The sequence below is a fragment of the Pyrgilauda ruficollis genome, unplaced genomic scaffold, assembly GCF_017590135.1.
Source record: "Pyrgilauda ruficollis isolate IOZ18807 unplaced genomic scaffold, ASM1759013v1 scaffold164, whole genome shotgun sequence".
NCBI lineage: Eukaryota > Metazoa > Chordata > Aves > Passeriformes > Passeridae > Pyrgilauda > Pyrgilauda ruficollis.
Genome location: NW_024515209.1, coordinates 678,858 through 699,029, shown reverse-complemented (window position 1 = coordinate 699,029; position 20,172 = coordinate 678,858). Strand labels below are relative to the sequence as shown.

The 20,172-nt window shown below is 42.7% G+C and overlaps 1 protein-coding gene across 1 annotated transcript in view; it reads left to right on the top strand.

Annotated features, from left to right (window-relative positions):
- Nucleotides 1-17,901, top strand: part of ATG10 (autophagy related 10) — a 59,568-nt gene extending 41,667 nt beyond the window's left edge. The window contains exons 5-8 of the mRNA XM_041463338.1: nucleotides 2,608-2,705; nucleotides 15,542-15,639; nucleotides 15,924-16,037; nucleotides 16,405-17,901. Coding sequence (XP_041319272.1) covers nucleotides 2,608-2,705; nucleotides 15,542-15,639; nucleotides 15,924-16,037; nucleotides 16,405-16,417 — 323 coding nt within the window. The 3' untranslated portion in view covers nucleotides 16,418-17,901. The remainder of the gene's footprint in view (nucleotides 1-2,607; nucleotides 2,706-15,541; nucleotides 15,640-15,923; nucleotides 16,038-16,404) is intronic.
- Nucleotides 17,902-20,172: the final 2,271 nt, after the last annotated feature.

Here is a 20,172-nt window from a genome sequence, read left to right as displayed (position 1 = left end):
GGGAGTCAACAAGGACTGCACCCTCACTCCTCTAGAGAAGAGAAAAGGAATGAGGTTTTCAGGTTGACCTGCTCAAAATACTCTCTCAGCTCAGTGGCAGCTAAATCCCTGCCAATAAAAACCATGCTAATCAGTGGTTAGAGAGAGGGAGCTTCTGAGATAGGGCAACTTCCTCCAACCCTGAAGGCATGACTTTCTGTATTCACAACCACACTGGGCCTGACTGAAGTGCTTTCCAGAATACAGATTTACTTCCTGAGCTCAAAAACATGTAACCACCGGGTCCTTTCTCAGAAACACAGCTGCTCTAAAGACCATATCCTGTAAGAACTGGTTTTATTGTGGCTTTGGACATAACTGAAATTGAATAATTTCTGTGATCATATATTCTCTTAAGCTGTATGAGGTTTTTTCCTCTTTTGGCAGTGGTTTCTTAATATTGTTTCTTTGTAAAATACATCAGAATGAAACCTCAGAACAATTTCTGCATCATTTTACCCAAAGTGTCAAATAACCTTTAACTGAAAATCTTAAAAAATGTTAAAAGCTTTTAATTGGGAATCCCTGAAATTACTAAAAGCCCTCACTACACATGAAGAAAATAGAATACAGCGACTTGGGAAGCCTGAAAATGTTTTCCACGTATTTCCATTTTCTCTGAAAATAAACATGGAATTTTATCTACCTAAAGAATTTCTGGTCTTTGCAGAAATTAAGGCCCAGCTGAGATTGCAGCTCCTGTGTGGTCTGACAGCCTCACCTTGCTGCTGTGAGAGGGCACTCAGTATTCTGCCTTTAACTATTCCTTATTTGTGGTGACATGGTCAAGTTAACCCCAGCTGGGCAGTCAAGAAGCTTTTCTCAGAAAAGTTTCTTGTAATCTAAACAGTGTAAATAATAAAACTATCCCAGCTGAACTTGGGATAAGCCTTGGGACGCCCAGCAAGCTTGTCCTTGTGGGTGGGTGGTGACTAAATAAATGCATGGGTTGGTGAATCTGGAGCCTTCACCTTCCTCCCCTGCCCCTTCTCTTGGCTTGGTGCTGCTGTTGCCTTCAGGTTCTGGCTGAACTTCCCAGCTCAGCTCCGTCCCAGGGAAGAAAAGAGGCACGAAGGCAAGAGGCTGCTTGGCTCAGCAGGTGCCACAGTGGGCCCTTGTTGCCAGCAGCAACAATTACTGACTGCTCTGTCAGACCAGCTGGATGTTTGCGGTCTCAGTGGGTTGTAAGAATGTGTAACAGGGCTGCTAAATGTGTGAGAGTGCTGGAAGAAGGGGGTAAGAGAGCCCAAAGAACACAGATCCATGTTTAGAGCAAGTCTGGGAGCTCATTAATGGAATGATTTCACTGTGTGGTAAAGACAAAACTTGTTTTTAACTAGAACGTGGTTAATATTTCAGTAACTTCCCATAATTTATAAAAATGGGATTAACAGAGTAATCCATTGCACGTGTATGTAAATCTGCTCAGTGTTATTATGAAATTCTCAGAGCAAGGTGTGCAGAGCACAATCTAGAGTGGCAAATCAGAAGTTGCACTAGAACATCTGGTGTTATTGTAGATTTTACACTTGGACTTTCTCTGCTGAGAACAAAATTGCAGATATGCATGGCATTTCATATCACCTGCACACAGGTGATCTGAGTGTAAGTACATCCTTCTGAAATAAATTTATGCTGTTGTAGCAAATATCTTTGTGAATGTAAGACTGTTCCCAGCACAGCTTTGGTATCTGTCATCACAAGACAGTGGATGTGATGGTCTAAGTCGTCTCACCTTTGTGAGGATAGCATGGAAAAGCTGATTAATATCCTGTTACACCCTCAGATACTTCATTTGCCATGTGATTCTGCTACATAGTGCTCATATAAGTTCAGAACTTCCTGGTTTTTTTTTAATAAATATGTGCACAAAATAAAACAGAGGCTGTGGGCAGCTGGTTTGAACTTGTGTCTAAACACAGCATTCAAATATTAATTGTGTGAGTAAATCTTTCTCATTTTACAGACATACAAATGTCAGTACAGTAAAAGTGATGATCAGAGAATGATGGTTTCTGACACCTGATAAATTCCAAGATGAAGCTACTTACTAAAGTCTATCAAAATACTGTTTGCCATAAACAAATATTCATTAAAAATAGACATGCTTATTTTCTAAGTTGTTGACAGTAATATCTTGGCATAATTCTAGCATCACAGCTAAAAACCTGATGCAGTAAAGCTGTATAAATGCAGCTCAAGAAAACATTGTGAACACACCAGAATGCAGTAAACTTTTACCTGCAGAATTTTCTTCCTTAGATATTCTTCACTGTCTCACTATGAGTTGCATATATTTACAGTAGGTGATTCTTCATGATGCTATTTTGTGGTTTTAAATCCACCTTAGCAAAGCTTTGTTTTACAAAACCAGTTACACTTCACACCTTACAATCAGCACAGTGAGTTGTTACTCTCAGGTGACATAAAACCAAACAGGGAATTTAGGGTGTTCTCTGTTCACCTTCAGCCAGGATTTGAACAGTTTTCAGTTTTAATTTTGCCGTTCTCTATTAAAGATGCAGCATGCCTAAGAGCTTTGGCTAAAGTGGTTGTTTCTTCCCCCAGATGGAAGGCCTTTAACTCTGGATGAAATATGGGGAAGTGTTCATGCATCCTACCAGGCTCGTCTGCAGGAGGGGCCCTGGGACACCATTACACAGCAGGTGAGAATCCTCTGGTCCTTCATGAAATTGGGGAATGAAATATATGCCTGGGTCCTCAGTGGCCTTATTCCTCTCTTGCACAGAAGGGAAGAAAATTAAAATAATATAAAAAATATATGTCTGTATTGTGTCATGCTCAACCATTCACCAGCAATAGTTTCAGTCCTGGATTTTGAAGGATATATAAGTGTTCACCATTTAAGGCTTGCTTTGACAGTATCTCACGTTTAAAATACTTCTCCAAAGCCAGTCCTCAAAAATTCAGGCAGTTTCTGCATAATTGTGAATTTGGGTAAATACAAAAGCAGACTTGTTTATGTAAATAAAACATATCAGTGTAACATTTCACGGATTGTCTGGTAATCAAATTACCAAACAAGACTGTGTGTAATTTTCAGTTTTAAATAGACTTGCAGTCTTCAGGATTGAACAAGGGAAAACTGGTTTCCTATCCCAAAATAAGCTGGTGCTGTCTAATAGCCACATGGCTCATAGCTGAGCTGATTGTTCTGGTGTCTTCCCTTTGCTCCAGGTCCCATGAGCAAGGCTGACAAAGAATTGAGACTCTCCAGGTGTCAGTTTTTTTCCTATCAGACCAAGATACTAATGTGTCTTCTCTCCCTCCCCTTCCCCTCCTTGATTTTTTTATTTTAGCTGTTTCCAGGTTCTCAGGTCTCTTGCCACAGCAGCATGACAAGGATGTGACATCCACCAGGTCCTACAGGTGCTCCATTAATTCAAATAACACAGTTTAATTACAGGATGCCTGTTTGTAGATGGTGCTCAGCCATGGGAACACGAGCAGAATTCTTGTTTTTTGCAGCCACAGACTATTATTTATCTTACAACAGCTTCCTTCGAAGCTACCAAGCCATGGGTGTTCTGGTGAGTGCTGTGCGTGTCTGAATTCCAGTTGTGAGCTGGCAGGTCCTTATAATACACACTTTTCACATGAAACATTAATTACCTGGCTTGTCTGTGAATGAAGATGGAGAAACTGGGTTTTAATAACATAGTGTAATAGTGGGACATGACTGAGAATACAGCATAAACGGGATGTTTGGAATGTGTGAAATCAGAGTTGTGGAAGCCAAAAGGAAAATCAGGTCACTCCCACACGGGGATTATTTTTGCTTCTTAACGGACAGTAAAGTAAAAATTGTCCTGCACCTAATAACTGGAGGTGTGTGTGGGATACTTACACACAAATTCCTGCAGAAACAAGAGTTGTGGGTGGCAGATTATGTGGAGTGAAGAAATTGATTCTGAGACACTCTCCAGAGTTGTACAGCGAGCTGTGAGTGCACTGACAAACACAGGAAGAACATTTTGGAGAAATTAGCAGAGTTAAGAGTTGCAAAATGTGACTTTGTGTGAAATAAGGAGATTATGGAAGATAATGAAAACTAGCCTGCAAGCCTCAGATCAAAGCAAGAGTCAGGTCTACAAGAAAAAAACCCTGCTTTTCTCTGTCAAATGAATCAGGGTTCTGAACTGAAATACGGAGTTTTGTCTTGCCTTGCTGCTTTTCTGCTGACCCATTTTGTTATGTGGGTTAGGCTTTGCCTGCAGGGACACAGATCCTATAATGCAAGTCACTGGGCAAACTCATCAAATCAGGCTTGAGCACTCTGTACACATGAGCAGCAGAGTAAAAAAAGGTTTAGGATTTTAATCCAAAAGAGATACAAATTTTAGATGCTACAAGCACTCCACTGCTGGGAAGAAAAATTGAGCTTGCCAAGGGTCCATGCATGTTACTTAAGTTTTAACTGGAGCTGATCTGCACTGTGATTGGCAGACCAGGAAAAGAAAATCTTACTGACTTTTTGGGACTTTTTTTTCCCATATATGTTATGAAATGAGGGTGCCAGACCTGTGCACATTTCTGATACAACTATATTTTGGTGTATACTCCCTGTGGTAGAATACATCTGTAATAAAAAATGCATTTCGGGAACTGAGACAAGCTGCAGAGAGTGGAGATATTTGACATTTGAAAATTTTAGGTAAAATTTGGACTTTTATAGTTTTGATTATGGTGGAGAGTTATGCTCATTTCCAGAGAAGGCATCTTGAAATATTTTTCCTGACTGGATTACTGCAAAAAGCAGAAGTCAACTAGTTACCTTCTCATAAATAAATTAACATGATAAGGTTGCATAGTATTTTATAATGATAATTGATAAATGGTGATGATTTAATTGCACTTCCTCTAGTAATAACCTTAAAATGCTCAAATGAAGTTCCTGTGATTGGCTTTCTTGTGAGTTAAATCTCCCTGGGGTCTTCAGTCATCCCTTCCCTACATCCGGCGATAACTTGCTTTAGCTGTTTTAAATAATACAAATCAATTAGAACACACAGCTGTTTAACAAAACTTCCAAATGTTGCTACAGGTCTCTGTGGGTATTTCCTGATGACTTATAATGACATCAATTTAGCACACCTGGTAAGATCTGTGTGAGCTGGAAGTGGCTTAATTCTGCAATGACAGGAAAATTAAGGAGTATTTATGGATTACTGTTGCATTCCAGAAATGTTGCCAACTGTGATTTTCAGCTTCTTTTTAGGAGGATTCAAAAGTAGAATTACAGATACTGCAGCCACATCTCCTGAATTGTTTACTTGTGACTTGGTGTTTTTTAATGTTATTTATTTATATTAGTAATTTAAATACCATGTAAACATATATGTATGATGTATAATATTTATATTTGTTATTTATAAGATAGTATACACAAATACATAGTGGTACTGACTAAACAGCTCAAACTTATTGGGCTCTCTGTGTGTAATAAATATAATAAATAGCAGGTGTAATGTCCCAGTTAAGAAAGCAGCAGCCCAAAAATGCCATGGTCAAATGCTAAATGGTGAGGCACATTGAGAGAATAAAACTTCACAAGAACAGGAAAAAAGATTTTTTAAAAAAAACCAAACAGAGAGTGGAGAACAGAAATGAGAGGAATGGGGAGAAATCTTCCCAAATATGAAGGTGAACATATTTTGTCACGTGGTAGTGCGTGATGTAAGAACCAGGAATAAAAAAAGCCAAACAACCAGATAGCCAGTACTGAGTTAATTTGTAGAGGCTGCATTTAACCTTTTATCATTTTGGAAACCTCTCTGAAGATGGGTGGGAGGTGTGAAGCAGCAGGGAGTGACTCTGTGGTTATAGCCAGAACTTCAGGCTGCGCGGCCTTGGTTGGGTCCTCTCTGGGGAGCTGGAAATGCAAGACTAAAGGCTTTTATTGTTAGGATGGGTGTGGGAGAGGCATTGTCAGGGCATGAATTGTCATCCTGCTGTGGCTGAGGGCTGTACACGGTTTGGAAGTGCCTTCATCAAGATCCAGGGCACTGGTGTAGCCTTCACATCCAGGTATTTTCCACAGAGTGTGGAATTATGCTGGAGTGATGGATACAGTCACCTGCTAGGAGGTAAACTGAGGCCCACTGATTTCTCAAGCATCTTCTGAAATTTAACAATAGTGGAAGAAGGGATTGAAAAAAAAAATGGGTAAAGGCACTACTGAATCTCTGTAATTTTTTTTGCCCTGATGGGAATTTATAAAAGTGCAGACAAAGCAGAAGGACTTCAACAGGGGGAGAGACAACACTCCTGACAAATATGTTCCTAAAGATTATGATGAAACTCAGTATTGGTGTAATTAATTCTATGAACACAGGTGCCCAAGTCCATTTTTGATTCTTGTTGCTTCTGCTAATCCACGCCTTCCATTAATTTTTTTCTGAGTGGAAGCAAACTAGCAAGAGAATTTTGTAAGCTGATGAATGAAGCTGATCACAGTCAGTAGCATCACCAACAATTTTTTGTTTTTAACAGAGTGATGTTGTCATAAAGCCTGACCTTCCCCTGAGGAAACAAAGTCGTAAACACAATCAAGTCTATGTGCTAAGGCTTAATCAATGCTTGGTGATGATGGAATGTAAAACCAAACATCCAAGGGTAAATCGAATTGCATTATTACAGGAGGCTCAGGGGTTGAAAAACTACCCCATAAAACAGGAACAAAACTTGGTGACTTGAAGATCCTGCAGAAATAGTCTTAAAAATTAATCTGTCAGTCAGGATTCCAAGGGGCTCTGGAAGCTGTGGAGCACATGTATCCATACATGATTCCCCTCCTTTTTAACCAGCACTGTTCAGATGCAATTACTTCTGCAACCAAAGTGCTCCCAGGCATGGGAGGCGACACGTCATGTGTGACACCTTGGTTCTGGATTTGCCAACAATAAATCAGCATTTTCCTGGTTTAGCCATTTACTGTTGCTGCAGATAAAGTAACTCAGACCATTCTGATACTGACTATATCCCACGTTTGTGAGTAGTGAGTGGTCAGGAATTTTGCATCTGTTTCTTCTCAATTATTAATTTCTCAGTTTCATCTAAACTAGGTGGTTTTCTTCTGTCATGTGATACTTAGCAGGTAGTTTTAATATGTCCTTTCTGTCATATCAAAAGTATTCAACCAAACCTAAACTGTGGAAATCACAACACAGAACTGCAGCTATTTCTGAGCTAATCCAGCGTCTTTTTCAGCCAGGAGTTAGGAATCTGGAGGACACATTCTTTATAGTACCTCAGTAATCCTGTCCATTACATCATTTAATTTATAGCAGTGTTAACAGAAAAATCAATAAACATTATTTCTAAAATGTCAGGGATGTTAATAGTGTGATTTAAAAAAGGAGAAAGAGTCAAAACTCTGAACAGAACACATTGATATAGTGTTGTAGAGGCACATCTTGCTGAAAATGTGATAGGGAGGATTTAAATCATTACGGCTCAGTCATTTTGAAAAATGTGGTAAGGTATCTATTCTTAGACACACAAATCTTTCTTGCCATATTGTGGGATTTTGCTAAGTGGGGGAGGCTGTATACAGTATTTCTTAACAGAAGGTTGCTAGGATCGCTCTTAACGAATATGAGTTGCATCAACAGTTGCTATGGATCCCCTGCTAATATTTTTGGAAAATTATTAGTACAACTTCCTCAGAAAAGGGAGTCTTACCAGTACAGACTGGAAAGCTATTTGACAGGGGGAAGATACGGGGATGGCAAAGCTGGGTGGGTATTTGTTTCCCACTAAAATCTTCTATGATGTGTTGAACTCCTGGGGTTTAAACCAAGCTGTAGTATTGTACAACTAAGGAGGTTTTATTTTAAAACTAGCCACTGATTAATAATTTTCAGCTGCCCTGCAGTTAAAGTCATGCTTTTCCCCATAAGACTTCATGGACAATAATCTAGTTCAACTAATTTCATAGAGGAATAACACCAAATAATGAATTAATACTAAATGTAGAGTAAATGCAAAAGCTTAATGGATAAACAGATGACAGATGTGCAGGGGGTGGCATCGACCAGGACTTGTGCAGGGCATTTGACAGTGTCTGACAGGACATCCTTGTCTCTGAGTTGGAGAGCCATGGGTTTGGTGGATGAACCCCTTGGTGGGTGAGGGATGGGGCTGGGCGGTCACACTTGGGCACTTGGGGTCAATGACTTGGTGTCCAGGTGGAGACCAGGGACGAGTGGTGGGACCATGGGGACCTCATGGAGCTTGGCAGGACCCAGGTCAGGGCAGTCCCAGGCATCAGCACAGGCTGGGCTGAGCAGAGTGAGCAGCCCTGGAGCAGCCCTGGGGTGCTGTGGGGCAGGCCTGGGACCCCAAAGCAGCTGGGGCTGCCCCTGGATCCCTGGCAGTGCCCAAGGCCAGGCTGGACACTGGGGCTGGAGCAGCCTGGGACAGTGGGAGCTGTCCCTGCCATGGCTGGAGGGTTTGACAGAGCTGAGCTTTAAGGTCCCTTCCAGCCCAACTCATTCCATGATTCTGTAATAATTTACATGCAGAGATGAAAGCAGTGTGAAGTTCCCTGCCAGCTTCAGACTTTCAAGTCCCAGTACTATCGTTACTTGAGTTACTCTTACTTGAGTAATATTTTCCATGCAGATTTGTAATTAATCGAACCAATTACAATGTAATAGTATTGATTCTCTTGATTATTTTCTACTTCTGTGGGAAAATCTGTTTCAGTACTGTGCATTGCATTTACAGATGATTTTTCTAGCAGTGGTTCTGCTTCCAGAGAGCTTCCCAAGCAGAGATTTGTGCAGTAAGTTGTAAGACACCTTCCCTGACTGGTGTGGCATTTCTCCTTGTAAGCTGAAGTGGGTTCTGTTCTGCCTTCCCCCCACCTTGACTGCTGGCTGTTCACTTCTGGAATGAATCTGCCTACTGAATATTCCCCCCTTATGGAAAAATCCCAAATTACACAACAGCATTGACTGCACAGTATGAAAGAGGTGAGAATCATATATGGCACACTCAGATCCATTTGAAAGGCCACTGGAGTGGACACAGGGCATTGTAAACCGTATTTTTTTTTTTTACTTTATTAATTAAAAAAAGCATTTTAAGTGCTGCTGAAATGGGAGCTAGGTATCTGTGCTAACAGAAAGCAGTTTATACCTAAGCACCTGCGCTCTGGAGTGGTGGCAGCAGATGGTGTCAGCAGTTCAAAGGCATTTAGTCAAATTCATGAGGCCACTTGTCCATAAATGGATGCAAAATTACCTGGCAGGAGTGAGTCCTGCAGTGCCTGGGGTGCAGATCTGCTGGAGCAGTGCAGGGAAGAGTGAACCACAGAGGGAGGCCAGGCTTGTGCTGTCCCAGGTGCTGCTGGTGGAGGCAGGGAACACTGCTGGAGCATCCTCTGGAATATCCGGGATTATGGGATATGAACCCTTTCAGGCCACTTTTGTCAAATGCCAGCATGGGTTTGGGGTTTGTTTTTTTTTTTTTTTTTTTTTTTTTTTCTTTTTTTTTCTTTTTTTCCCCTATAATTTTTTAATCAGGGTAGGAAATCTGTCTCCAGTGTCTTTTCCATACTTCCACAGCTTGTTGGATCGTTCAGTTTTGCACCTTAGATGAATCTCATAACTTAAGAACAGATTTTAAATAGTAATTAATTAAGACTATATGCTACATAACTAAAATGGTGACAACTGAATTAATCTACTTTTGGCAAGCATGGAAGAAGAATCATCTGTTTATTTTCTTAGGAAAATGGCTGAGATGCCATTTCTTGACAATGTAACTATGGACCTGCCAATTTTTAAGTATAAAGTTTTCTTGAAAAATCCTAAATGCATAAGTTACGTGCTTGTGAGAAGCTTTAAAGCCTTAAATTAAGCTTGTTAAGCTTTAGAAACATGCCTGAGTGTCACCTACTGCTTTGATTCCTCCTGTTCTTGAAATTAATAATTCAAACCTTATTATATATGTATAAAATACATAATTATGGACCAGCAGTGTTGGCTATTCTTGATTACTGTTTTGCTTGTCCTGCATTAAGTCTCTTGCCTTTCAGGCATCTTCTGTTAGCTATTTAATAAAATAATTAAATTTTTTAAAAAAATTAATAAAATAATAAAGTTAAAAAATGTAAAAAATATTCACCACCTCTTCAAAACTATAAATACTCTAGAATCAGGCAGAATTGGGGCATAAAATATGAAATACAGAGTCACAGAATGGTTTGGTTTGGAAGGCACCTTTGCTGGGATCCATGATGGATTTGAAGCAGCAGATGCAAAGTGGTAGGCGTGGTTCATCTCAGAGAAATTCTGGCTGTGTGAAGTGTCCTTGTATTTCTGTGTTGTAGGATGTGCCAAAGCATCTCTGCTTTCCTCAGGAAAACGTAGCCATTTAATTGCCTTTTCAGCTTGGACCTGGTGTTTGATGAAAGAAGGACAGGATCCAGCTTGGTTGGCTGCGTGGTGTTGGAAGTGGTGAAGGTGTTAATAAAAAACCATCACTGAACTTGGTTGTGGGTCTTTGGGAGCACATGGGAACAGGGACGTTAAATCACGGGGGCAACTGCAAGAGCTGGGGTGTAAATCAAACCAGCCTCCTCCACAAAGACAGGCTCAGTAACCACAGAAATCTGCTTTTTGGGGATGGTTTTCACTTCTCTGTGCTGTCCCTTCACGCTTTCCCCTGCTCAGTGCCAAGGCAGATCTGCTTTGATTGTCTGAGCAAAGCAGGAGAGCAGTGCCAGTGGCACTTGCCAGGACATTCCTCAGCACTGTCCCAGGCAGGGCAGGTTGTTCCACCTTCAGCTCCTGGGTTTGGTGGGGTTTCTGTGTTTTGTTGCAAAGCTGGGGAAACTTGCCTCAGTTATGCCAGCAGGATGAGTTGGCTGCTGGTTGAGAGTTAAATTCACTGACCATAAATAGATTTTGTGTGTCCCAGGTCACAGAATCCCAGACTGGTTTGGGTTGGGAGGGACCTGAGAGTTCATCCCATTCCACCTCCTGCCATGGGCAGGGATACTTCCCACTATCCCAGCCTGTTCCAAGCCCTATCCAACCATCTTCCAGGGATCCAGGGGCAGCCCCAGCTGCTCTGGGCACCCTGTGCCAGGGCCTGACCACCCTGCCAGGGAACAATTCCTTCCCAAAATCCAGCATAACCCCAAGTGAGTAGGATGGAGAAGCCCTGTGCAATTACTGTGCTACCAACAGCTTTATTACTGTGATTTACACCTTCTGTCAGGATTATAAAAGTTCCCTGTGTCATTACAGTTCCTTAACGTGGTGCTTGCAACACAGTTATTCCATAGTAATAGATTTTCCATTGTAGTAATTCCATTATTAGAGGAGAATCCCTTTGACCTCAAGACATGTTTGAAGTTCATGTGTGCAGTTGCTGTTCTGGCTCTGGGACTCAGGGTCAGTCTGAAGAGAGGAATCTTCCTGCCTTCTTTCTGAAGGTGTAGACTTGGAATATAATAGCAAATAAGTTATTGTTGATGTGTATGAAAATAAGGAATAAAGAAGGTAGACCATGAATTCAAGAACATAAATTATATAATCTTGAGTGAAGAATTTTTAATTAAACTCAGCTGTTTGTTTCAATGAATGTGGTCAGAAATTGGGACAAAGGGAAAAAGTTGTATCCTCTTTATTAATTGCATCACTGTTTTCTTTTCCTAAATGGAAGAGATTATGGGGGGCATGTTTTATTAATTCTGCCTTCTTTTTCTGACCCGGCGACTGCTGGGAAAATGTCTGGAATCAATTGGCAATGGCTGTGGTGCTTGCTGGTAGGATCCTGCATGAACTTTTTGACACCCCTGTGTGAATTTATTTTTACCAAGCAACATCATGCAAACCAGGCTGGGGAAGAGGCCGTTTCAGGCACAAATCCCCTGAACTATCATCAGTGGGGAGACCATAAATGTTGTGATGGATGCTCGAAGGCAGTTTAATGTAGCACTGGAGAAAATAGAAGCCATTACCCCTGGAAGAGCTCCAGTTATGACAGAGAAAATAAATGGTGCTGTTACAAGAAATGTACTGACAACAAAATTCCTGCTGGCTGGGGAGGAGAGCAGCAGAGCACGGTACAGGAACCTACAGACAATTACCCCTTACCTGAAGTAATGTTTATTTTTTGTTTAAATCCGACATGGAGACTGCTTGATAAAATGACTTAATCCAATCTGATGGAAGTTTAGTCTTAATTGTCCTTGTGCTTGGGAGCTGCCCAGTCTTTGCCACTGCTCAGATCAGTGCTGTGACATTTCCCTGCTCAGCCCCTGTGCGTGGAGGGCTCTACCTGCACAGGCAGTGAGCTGAGCTGTGCTGCCAGAGCTCGCTCAGTCCCAGCCTGGGCTGCCATTCCTGGGCAAACCAGGTTCAGGACAAGGGGGAACAGCTTCCCAGTGCCAGAGGGCAGGGCTGGCTGGGAGCTTGGCAATGGGGAATTGTTCCCTGGCAGGCTGGGCAGGCCCTGGCACAGGGTGCCCAGAGCAGCTGGGGCTGCCCCTGGATCCCTGGCAGTGCCCAAGGCCAGGCTGGACACTGGGGCTGGAGCAGCCTGGGACAGTGGGAGCTGTCCCTGCCCATGGCACTGGATGGCCTCTGAGTCCCCTCCAACCCAAACCATTCCAGGATTCTGTAAGAATTTACATGCAGAGATGAAAGCAGTGTGAAGTTCCCTGCCAGTTTCAGACTTTCAAGTCCCAGTACTATCGTTACTTGAGTTACTCTGAAATGAAGATTCAGTAATATTTTCCATGCAGATTTGTAATTAATCGAACCAATTACAATGTAATAGTATTGATTCTCTTGATTGTTTTCTGCTTCTGTGGGAAAATCTGTTTCAGTGCTGTGCATTGCATTTACAGATAATTTATCTAGCAGGAATGGGATGAGCTTTAAGGCTCCTCCCAAACCAAACTATTCCAGGAGTCTGTGATTAATTTTCGGTCTGTCCCATGGAACATTTTGTGTCTTGCATCCATCTCTCTCTCCCAGGTTTTTATAATGGCAGGAGTTGAGGCAGCAGCTCCAGCAGCAGGCACAGAACATCCTCACACATCTTTCCTGCATCACCTAGGAGAGAGGTCTACAGAAAATAAATGAAGAAACATTTTGAGCTTCCAAATTCAGCAGAGCTGGTGCCTGCCTGTGAAAGTGTTCCTTCCCCATCCCAGCTGGGTCAGACTCGGAGGGATATGCAGATGTGTGATGGATTCCAGCCTGTGCTGCTGAACAGGCACTGCTGTAAATCAGCCTCATAGCTAGATAGATCCAAAATCATAGACAGATCCAAGAAAATAATGCTGTTGATTTCAAATAAACGGTGTGTCAGAGTATTACTGCCCAGAAGAGTTGTGGGCAACCTGCAAATGGGTTCTTGCAGTACAGCGCCAGTGAGTGCTTGTGGGAATTGACTTGAAACTCTCACACTGCCCTGGTGCATGACTGACTGGAAAAAGATTAATTGTAAATAAGAAATGGATGATTCTTACATATTGTTGGTACTGTTTTGGCATTTTTTCCTCATGCAGTCCCAGCAGGACTGTATATTTTTGGTGTAACTGGCACAGGACCAGCCTAGATGAAGGGTGGAATTGCTGCCCTAATATTTTGCTCAGGATGCATTTCAGTGCACGTGGAGTGTCATTGTTCTGCCAAGTAAGTGCAGCAGGCAGTGAGCTAATGCTAATGAAGCTGATGCAGCACAAACTTTCATTCTTTTTCACCCTTCTGACAGTGTTTGAGAAGGACTTGGGGTTGATCCCACCACAGCCAGCTCACCCTTCCCAGGGCAGGCTGGGCCCTGGCAGCGAGAGGCTCTGTAGCCCATTACCAATTCTGAAATCATCCAGGCCTTTGATAACTCCTGCATTTTTATTGGCAGCTTCCCCATGCTTCCTCCTCTGAGCTGCTGTGTCAGTGGTTTAACCTTGAGTGCACATCAGAGCCTCACAGGATGCCACTGCGTGCAGGATTTGGAAGGTAGCATTTGACTGAATCAGAGCTGATGCTCTCAGAGTGTTTTCCCTGACGCTCCACAATCATCCCCACCTCAGCCTTCTCCCCGTTTAAAGGCTGCTCCTTAATGGCTCTTGGCTCAGGATTTCTTTTGGTTTCTTTTACTTCTGTGGTTTTCCTGTGAGTGTGTGACACATTCTTGTCTTGAGTAGCATGAAATTCCTGCATTTGGGAAAGGTTGTAGTGTCACTGTTGTCACGTAAGAAGAGGAAGGACTAAAAGAAGAAAGATGTAAAATGTAAAGGTAATGAACTGTTTTAAAAAGTCAAGTCTGGCCTCTATGTTTCAGTAGTGGTTTGCTGTAGCAAGGAGTGCAGGGCAAAATCAAAACCTGGGGGTCAGGGTGGTTGGGAATAACTTTAGGCTGAATATTCAGCTTTGGGAATTGTCTTCATGCCTTGTTAAGAGAGCTGAGTCGCTTAAACCTGGGTTACTTCTCTCTTCTTTCTGGGAATTTGTGAAGCTCGCTGAAATTTTTTGCACAATTTACTTTTTTTAATTTTTTTTTTTTTTTTTTTTTTTTTTTTTTTTTTTTTTTTTTTTTTTTTTTTTTTTTTTTTTTTTTTTTTTTTTTTTTTTTTTTTTTTTTTTTTTTTTTTACTTTGCATACTAGTTTTGTAAATATTTGTAGAGTTTTTTTTATTTTATTTTTTTTCCTCCTGTCTTTAAGTATTTTCTGGAATTATTTGAAGGCCTAAGTTAATTTGAGCAGATACTGAAAAGGTTTTCAATTCAAAATATTACTCTTTCTCAAATAAAACCTGCATCAATTCACTTTTGACAACAGCAGATGGTAGCATTCTTATGCGAGTTATCTGTTTGCAGTGTGAAACAAAGCTTTCTGAACACCTTTTTTTTGGTATATTCTGAAGCTTCTGGGAGTTTTTTAAAGGTCTCTTAGACATAAAGGGACTGATCCCCATGAGAACATTTTCAGCATCAGGACCAAGTGGAAGCTGAAGCCACCTTGAGAGCACTTTCTTCTCCCTTCTTGCTGCCTCTCCAAATGGAACCATGTGTATCTCCCAGCACCAGCCTGAAAGACAGCAGGGCTCGGGGTGGTTGAAGGCCTTTTTTCCTGAGGGGAATGGGTTTTCTGTGTTATATTTGCTCACACTGTGCTGTACACAGTAGCTTTGCCTCGCCTCAGCCAGTTAATGCTGATACAGTAACTTGAGTTACTTTCACAAACCCTTGTGTTTTAACTGAAATAGTGGCGTGGCCTGGTTGCTGATCTTATTTCCCTTTCAACAGAGCAGAGTATGTCTTATTGATGTGTAATATATACAATATATTTTAATTTGTCATGATGGTGATAGGAAAAACAATGTGAGCTGAGATTCTGAAGTGAGAAAAGTTGCACTGGGGGCAGATTGCACCCTGCCTTGTGTTTTCCAGATGCACGTGATGAGTTTTCTGTTTTTCCCTTCCATGACCAAGCAAATTCTGTTCTCTCTTAGGAGCACCCCATCCTCGGGCAGCCTTTCTTTGTCCTGCACCCCTGTCGAACCAAAGAATTCATCTCTGCTGTGCTGAGAGGCTCACAGGAGCACCGCAGGTGAGGGGCACTGCTGGGCCTTGCAAGGCTTTCTGCAATGCAGGTGAAGTCAATCAGCTGCAGGGTGGAAATGGGCAAAGCTGCTTCCTTAGTGCCAGCAGAATAAGATTTCTGTAATGTCACTTCAGACCTCAAAATTAAAATACATTTGTGGTAGGAAAAATGAAGGAACAGCCCCTTCTGAAGTTGTTTTGTGGCTGTTGAGTCTGTCTGCAATTCAGAAAAAGCTGGGATAATATATTTATGGTGCTTTTTTTTTGAGTTTTTTTTTCTTTTTCCCCTAGAAACACAAATTACATCACACTGTGGCTCAGCACTGTAGGCCCAGTTGTGGGCCTGAATCTGCCTTTGAGTTATGCAAAACTGGCACCTGAGCAGAGCGCAGCTGTGCCTGAAAGGTAAGAGAAAAGGAAATCATCCTTTCCTCTCCCACCCTCCTGTTCCAAAGATCAGATGGATAAATGGCAGAACCATTTCCTCCTCCTTTGAAGCTCTTGTTTAATTTAGAACTCACCTGTCAGTGTTTTGCTTACCTGCCTGCCTTGTTGCCTCACTTGCTTTGCAATGAAAATTTGTGCAGAGAAGTGCTCAGCCCACTGCTGACAGCCTTCCTGAGTCCAGAGGGGCCCTGAGCTCCTGGGGTCTCTCTCAGGTGTGGAGAAGTGTTTTATATTGGTTCCCCCAGCACAGGGTTGGGGGCCTGGCCTAAGTGCTGCAAGGATTTTAATTTAACTCCTTTTTCTGTGTTTGCTGTCCCCTCTCCAGAGCCCTGAGCTGAAGGACTGGGAGTGGTTAGGCTGTGATGAAGCTGCTGCAGACTTCCCTGGGGATGAAGTGGAAGGGTCCTTCCTGGCTGCTCAGCCATGCCAGAGTGGAAATGGTTGCTCATGGCTTTTTTTGTGGCCAGAAGTCGCCACTGATGACGGTGGGAATTGGCTGCTGCTGTGGGAGCACCTCCTCAGCAGCACCCAGACCTGACCTCCCCTGAAGGCACTCATCTCCTGCCTCCTGTGCCCTTGCTGAGGCTGCACACAGATGCACAAGCCAGAGCCAAGTTACTGGCTCCACTGACCTTACCTCTGGAAAATCTGCACCATCTGTGGGGCAGAAAATGCAGTATAAACACAGAAAAATGCTCGTGGGATGTGGCGTGAGCTTGTGGCAGCCAGGCTGTGGGCTGAGACTGCTTCACCTGGGAGCCACCTTCTCCAGCAGAGCCTGGTGAGGGACCAGCCCGTGCTCCCCAGCACACAGAACATCCTCATCCCGGGAATGTCCCCCACACATCACACCTCAGGGAGCAGACGGGGCCGGGGCTGTCACAAACAGAGCCCCGGGAGCCGCACGGGGTGAGCAGGTCCAGCTCTGGAGCTCAGGTGCCCGGAGCAGCCGTGTGGGAACATCTGGCTCTGCCGAGCTCTGCTGCCTGCCAGGGAAGCTCTCCGTGCCCCTGGGAGCTGCTGTTGTTCCCAATTAGTGTTTCTCCTTGTAGCTGTGGTTGTTCACAGGTTTGCTCCCTACCCTGCACTGCTTCTGCAGCCTCCCCTGACAGCTGTTGGGTTTTGGGGGATTGCCTGGTGCTGCTGCCACGGAGAGGCAGATGATGAGGAGCTTCCCTACCACCCATCCTGGCTTCTCTCCCGCTCCCATTTTATTTGCAGTGTGAAACAGTCTGAGCAGCTGGCACTGGAGCACAGATTTCACTCTGTACATCCAGCAGTTGTCACTTGCACGCAGAGTCGAGGCTGTGCCACGTCAGAGCTGGGAGTGTGAAATGCATCCAGGTTCTGTTTTTTCAAATTATGTTTTTAACTTCCATTGCTTGCCATTGGTGGACATGGAATACGGAGTGCAGTCATTCAAATTCCATGGTAGCAGAATTTGTTTGGCACACGCTTGGAATTAATAATGAAAACACACAGTTTATTTTCCTCTGTGTCATATCAACCTGAAAAGCCATTTTTCCTATGTAAGATTTACAAAATATGGCCCACAGCTACAATGATTTTTTTAACACTTTTGGTAACACATGCTTGATAATTGCATCCAAGTTTTTAAATTTAAGTGAGACTTAGACAAGAGGAAGAGCCAACAAAAAGAGGTAACAGCAGGTTTAAGAGCTGTTAAATGTTCACCCCTGCTCTGTGATCTTCACTTGGGATACCCTGGAACAGTAGAAACACTCAGCTTTCAAAATGTGGAATTTATATGTAAAGGAAAATAAATATTTTTATTTTACACGGAACAAGTCTCAACACCCATTGCTTTCTACCTTAATTCACCATTTGCAAACAAAGAGGAGGATTATTTGACCAGGGCATTACACTGGGCTCAAACAAGGAGGTGACAGTGCTATGTCTCATCAGTATCAATGCTTCCCTGAAATTTGGCTGGAAAACCAAAATTCAGCTCGGTTAGTACAAATAACGTGGAGGTTAGACACAGAAACAAATACAGGGTAACATAAATATTTGGGACCAAGGAGATAAATAAGCCCATTTGGATATCTCATTTTTAATGGCTGGGTGGGAGGCAGGCACCCAATTTCCTGTTTACATTTATGCCTTAATGACCTAGGACATCTTACTGAATTTTTATGCATGAAAATTTTATATATATATATATATATATATATATACATAAAAAATTTTAAATTTTATATAATTGTGATATGTGATATGATTATATATATATTTTTTTAGTGTGACACTGTTTTGTTATTATATTTTATGTTGTGATTCATTATTTAGTTAAGCTATTGAAGATCCTTAGACCTGAGCTTGGATTTTGTCTACATGCATTGTCTGAACTCTTGCATCCTACCAAGGAGAAAATTTCCAGTTTAGATTTGTAAATTTGCTCACTTGTTCATCTTTGCTAATCTGGGAAGACACATCATGGGAGGTTCTTTACTTCTGGGGAGCTCTTGTAAGAGAGAACAGTCTCATACCTGCCCTGGGTTGCCAGAATCATCAAGAGGAATTAATTTTTTGTGTTCACCTAAGCCAAAAAATGTGTTTTTCTGGGGGATGCAGTTGGTAGCCACATACATAATCCCTGATTTGTGTCAGCATGACCAGGTAAGAATTTAACCCCCTGCCAGGAGATTTGGGGTTGCCTGGCTTTGCTTACTAAGAGGAACATTCCTTTCCACGCAGGAAATGTGCAGCTACTTAATTACAGCTAAATACAGGCAAGTAATCAGTATCAATTCTTGCTGCAACTACATGAATTTCAGCAAAACTTTCCCAATAACTTTTTTCCCCCTCCTTCTTTGCTATGATGATGCTTTCATGAGTCTGTTTGGACATCTGTATTTATATTGCACACGTGTAAATTCAGTTCCAGCACAAAGGAGGGACGATTGCTCTTCCCTCTGAATGGTGAAGTTACAATTATTTCCTCAGAAATACTCTCTTCTAGAGAACAGCATGTGTATGGGTATTTATACCTATTTTTAGCAACATGTAGGCTTTTAAAAGTGTTTCAAGGAATTTAGTGCATTTTTTAGCAATAAATTCTTACCACCTAGAATACAAAAAGAAATTAAAAAAAAAAAAAAAAGCCTGAAGCTGGGAGCTGCAAAAGTAACCCTGTATTGAGTGCTCAGGATTAGGAAAGTGTCACACAGGTTTTTATCTCTTGGATTTCAGGAAAATCTTAAAAACCCCTGCACCACGAGGAAGCTTTCAGTTCCCCACTTGAGAGCTTGTTATGGCTGTCACCTCCTGAAGACAAATTCACCTTAAGGCAGAGGGGATTTCACTGCTGTGTTTGAACAGAGAATGGATTTACGGAGCGCCCTCTTAACACCTTCCTCAAGTGTCTTACAAAACAAAATCTCCTGTGGCAGTGTTATTATTCAGTCAGGTGTTGCAGGTGTCAGATGGTTGGCCGGCTGCTTTAATAAGTGAAAATATTAATTAGTTCTGGTGATGAGGTGGAAAACGTGGCCAGCTGTGGATTTTCCTGTGTTTTGGAGGATGTTGGGTTCCATAACACATATTTTTTTAGGCTCTAAACCCCTCTAGTAGTGATTTGATGATGTTTTGCTCAGCTCATCTTTCTCCGAGTTCTTCCTGCAGTGTCCAGGTAACACAAGCTATTCCTGGGCACTGGCACAACCACAGAATCACAGGATGGCTGGAGTGGGAAGGGACTCAGAGCCCACCCAGTGCCAGCCCAGCCATGGCAGGGACAGCTCCCACTGTCCCAGGCTGCTCCAGCCCCAGTGTCCAGCCTGGCCTTGGGCACTGCCAGGGATCCAGGGGCAGCCCCAGCTGCTCTGGGCACCCTGTGCCAGGGCCTGCCCACCCTGCCAGGGAACAATTCCCCATTCCCAAGCTCCCAGCCAGCCCTGCCCTCTGGCACTGGGAGCCATTCCCTGTGTGCTGTCCCTGCAGGCCTTGGCAATTGTCTGTGTCCATCTTTCCTGCAGCCCCTTGGGGCCCTGCAAGGCCACCCTGAGCTCAGCCCAAAGCTTCTCCTGCCCAGCTGAGCCATGGCAGCTGTGCCAGCCTTTCCTGCCGGCAG